Source organism: Chinchilla lanigera, unplaced genomic scaffold (assembly GCF_000276665.1).
Source record: "Chinchilla lanigera isolate Chin_1 unplaced genomic scaffold, ChiLan1.0 scaffold00137, whole genome shotgun sequence".
Classification (NCBI taxonomy): Eukaryota; Metazoa; Chordata; class Mammalia; order Rodentia; family Chinchillidae; genus Chinchilla; species Chinchilla lanigera.
Window position 1 is genome coordinate 3,673,452 of NW_004955538.1, and position 725 is coordinate 3,674,176.

The 725-nt window shown below is 68.3% G+C and overlaps 1 protein-coding gene across 2 annotated transcripts in view; it reads left to right on the forward strand.

Annotated features, from left to right (window-relative positions):
* Positions 1-725, forward strand: part of Crip2 (cysteine-rich protein 2) — a 9,933-nt gene continuing 9,208 nt past the window's right edge. Inside the window, exon 1 of one of the 2 annotated variants that reach the window (XM_005410875.2) lies at positions 1-489. In XM_005410875.2, coding sequence (XP_005410932.1) covers positions 213-489 — 277 coding nt within the window. In that variant the 5' untranslated portion in view covers positions 1-212. The remainder of the gene's footprint in view (positions 490-725) is intronic. The other variant, XM_013507873.1, reaches the window with a different exon arrangement.

Sequence of the window (725 nt, forward strand, 5' to 3'; positions counted from 1 at the left end):
GTTCAGAGAAGAGTCTTGAGCCCGAGTACCCATCCCCTGGGTGCTGGACCTGCTGGGCGCCAGGATGAGGGAGGAGAGATGGGGTGGGTCAGGCAGGAAAGGTCATGGAGAGAACTGGGAGCCCGAGGGGTTCCTGAAGGCTGGCAGGGTAGGAGCCATGATCTGACTGGCAGGTTCCCAGCTCTGCTGCCTACAGTACGCCTGAGGCCAGGATGGGTGAGGCAGGGGTCAGCTCACACCCCTGGCACGGGTGGGAGTGCGTGGAAAGGAGCTTCCGCCGGAGAGCGCCCAATCCCGCCTCCAATCCCCTCCCACGATGTCCGCGCTGTTTTTGGAACTCGCGGCGCCTCCCTAGAGCTCGTAGTCGGTCTTCAGCACCACAGACAGGACCGCGGCGCCCAGCCGGCCTGCTACTAGACACTCCGCTCTACCGGTCGTTGCTATGGAAACTGGGCAACAAAGGGAGGCGGCGCCGCGCAGCGAGCGGGGGTGAGGATGGGGGTGGGGGTGGGGGTGGGTCCGCGAGCGGCCCGGGCCCCCTCCCGTCGCTAGCCGCCGCCAGGACGCCAGGGCGGGCTCCTCAGACCCGGGGGCAGCTCGCGAGGGGGCGCCCTAGGCAAAGCCTCGACGTTGCCATGGAAACTCCAAGGGGGAAACTCTTGGCCGCGGCCTCTCAGCCGGTGCCGGTAGCGCCCAGCCGGGTCTCCCGCCGCCCCCGCCAGGTG